The following is a 3138-nucleotide window of genomic DNA, read 5'->3' as shown; positions in this document are numbered from 1 at the left end:
GTGTACCTGGTCAGTCAGCCAGTTCTGCTCCCCATCTTTCTCTGGTGAATCCGATCACCACCCCTGTGCCTCTGGCCTGTACCCCAGTTATATATGTGTAAATAAATTAAACTTAAAAAAAAAAAGATTATCTTAGCTATATCTTCTGATGAAATCCAAGAATATAATCTTAAAGAACAGAAACGCCCTTGATCCAAAAACTTACAGATCCAGGGACAAGACAGATGAGCCATTCAGCCACACCCAGGTTCTGAGTTTTGCACTGTAGGTGACGCCAATCCAGTAAAGGTATTTGTTAAACTTCATAAAATCCTGTTTAGAAAGAGAAACTAGTTAATTTAATTTATATTTAATCTGGATAACATATTAAAAAAATAGTTTCATCATCAGATTCAGCCTTTTCAGCATAAAAACTGATATCTATTTTTTTAAAAAATTTTATTTAGGACATAATCACACATCTTCCATGTCCCCACATATCAGGCTCATTCACTTCTGGAAAATTATTATAAAATCTCACATCTAGACAGAATGAAAAAAATATATAAATGGAGCTAGAAGTCATGGAACACTTCCTTTGCAGGGCACAAACATTCAAATTGTTCCTACATTTACATCTGAAGGGTTGTATTTTGTGTGTATAATCTTCATAACTTATATTCAGCCCAGATTCTGATGTAACTAGAGATACATTTCACTTTTCCTTAAAATTGGATAGTTCTGATATCATATAGTTATCATGATACATTTCACATTCATTCTACATCCAAAATGATGGCAAAATATTGAGAATTACATTATAAATTACAAAATCAAGCTAAGGGCAAAAAGTACAAATATTTAATTTCTTTTTAAATAAACCTATTATATCTTCTTTTTATTCTTTCTAAAATATCTCCTGAATTTGATTTGACATTGCTTTAAATTTCATTCTACTGCTATAACTCGTTGACAAAGGTCACCAGATTATATAATAATTGTTTTAAGTTATATTCTATTAGTAGCAGACCATTAGTTCAAAAAATAACTTTAGTACAGCCTGAGTAAAGACTGGAATCAGAAGATTAAGATTACTGAGATGGCACATTTTCTTTGTTTTGAAAACATTTCATAAGCCAGAATTAAATTCATACCAATTCATTTCCATTGTGCACCTGAAGTAGAGTAGAATTATGAGATTCACAGAAATCCCTACTTTCATTCCATGTTTTGAATTCACTGGAAATGAAGTAACAGCTGCATTGATATCCGACCCATCTTTCTGGGCAAGAACTATTCACATAACCTATAGGGAAATAACACATAAATGTTGTCTCTGGATATTGTACTTCAGTACTCTTTACTCATTAAAAATTATCTGTATATTTTAATTTTTTGTATAAATTTGAAAATCTGAGCAAATTTTTGAATATCTAGATAAAACTTTTTTTTTTCAATTTACTGTTTTCTCTATTTTGGAGTAACTAGACCTTGGAATAAATTAGGTCCTAGAAATATATAAAGGAAGAAAACATTTCAGCACTATCCTCAGTGACAGGCAGCATAACATATGGTAGGCACACAAATCTTTGCAAAATGAGTGGTTGTAATGAGGGGGTCGCTGTGGGTATGGAATGAAAAGATAAAAATCAAAGGTTAAAAATTTCCAGTTAGAACATGAAAAAATTCTGAGGATCTAGTTCTCAATGCTGTAACTGTAGTCAGCAATGCTATATTATGTTGCTATGTTTGGTAAAAAAAAAAAAAAAAGGAGTAGATCTTAATGTTCTCACTACAGATAATTATGAGATGCATGGTAATTATGACATGCAATAGAGATGTTAGATATACTAGGCTACCATCACATTACAATAAGTTTATCAAATTAAAACATTCTGAGTCTTAAACTTACACAATGTTCTTGTCAATTGTATTCCATGAGCTAGAAAAAAATGAAAGAAAAGAAGATAAATATGAAGTGAATTATAATCACAGAAGACGTTGAGACGATTTGGAGAATATTTGGATAAAGTACATTAAAAATTGTTCTTGTTGCTGACTCACTGGATACATTTTAGATATGCTGAAAGCTATGCATTTAATTTTGAGTCATGGAAGATACAGAAATAAAGGTAGAGATATAAATTCATGGCTTATAAGCAAACATAGTCAATTAATTCAGATTAATTACTACAACTTAATTTATTGAACACTCAAGTAGGAAAAACTGTCACTTCAGGTTAATGTTTTCCTTAATATATAAACACATGAATGATATATATTCAATCTTACTACTCTTATACTGGAGATAAAATGAGCTTATTTTACAGTTAGTGCATCAGTTTGTATAACTAGACTACAACATTGATCATGAAGATAACAGAGAACTATCCACCGAATTCTCCACAAACCCTAAGGTTTACAAAAAAATGGAACAAACCTTTCTGGATTTTGGTGGTAGTTTCTGGGAGGATTACTGTAATAAATGATAGAAATGATTAGAAACCAGTTTGTGAAATAATAAAGGACAGGAGGTCAGTAAATGAAGCATTTATTATTAGGTATTTTCATCTAAATTTTCAGTTTCATATAGGCATATTTAGAAAAACTTACTGTTTTTCAATACAATTCCCAAAGTAGCCATCAACAAAAGGCACGTTACTCCTAAGATCCCAGAAATCCACCTCCATATGGTGGTCTGAAGAGCTGTAGAGAAAGAGGGATAATGACTTGAAGGTAGACACAGAAGTTCTTAAAAGTAGAAACTAGAAAGAGAGAATCCAAAAAGCTCTTTGACTTGGTAACTTGATCCCCTTGACAAAGAAATATTGGAAAATGAAGACAATAAGCTGAATTAATTCTGTGAGATTATCTATACTTTCTCCTCTTCACCAGATCCACCTTAATGATGTACTCTGACTAGTATTTTGTAGGGGTCATAGAAATATGGAGATGTGCCGTAGGAGGAGTCAATAGGCACGATGGATTGAGACATGGGCATTAACTTTTATTTTCTAAGGAAAAAATCACAAGTCTTGATTAACACTAGGCAGATGAGAAACATCAGAATGTTTTAATTATGTTATGTATTCAGACATCAAAGCTCGTAGGTATTCAGCTCAAAAGTAAAATGAGTTTGCCTTGTCCCAGAGTCTTTCC

At 31.8% G+C, this 3138-nt stretch overlaps 1 protein-coding gene across 1 annotated transcript in view; it reads right to left on the bottom strand.

The window, feature by feature from the left end:
* Nucleotides 1–205: 205 nt before the first annotated feature.
* The window catches only part of LOC101637567 (natural killer cells antigen CD94-like), a gene marked incomplete at its 3' end in the record, with an annotated part of 24361 nt that continues 21428 nt past the window's right edge, over nt 206–3138 (bottom strand). Inside the window, exons 2-4 of the mRNA XM_012732810.1 lie at nt 2593–2685; nt 1134–1285; nt 206–312 (exon numbers count right to left, since the gene is read on the bottom strand). Coding sequence (XP_012588264.1) covers nt 206–312; nt 1134–1285; nt 2593–2685 — 352 coding nt within the window. The remainder of the gene's footprint in view (nt 313–1133; nt 1286–2592; nt 2686–3138) is intronic.

This window comes from Condylura cristata, unplaced genomic scaffold (genome assembly GCF_000260355.1).
Source record: "Condylura cristata isolate star-nosed mole 26May11 unplaced genomic scaffold, ConCri1.0 scaffold00036, whole genome shotgun sequence".
In the NCBI taxonomy this organism is placed as follows: Eukaryota; Metazoa; Chordata; class Mammalia; order Eulipotyphla; family Talpidae; genus Condylura; species Condylura cristata.
Note: the sequence above shows the minus strand (reverse complement) of the source record. Positions and strands in the feature narration are given on the sequence as shown.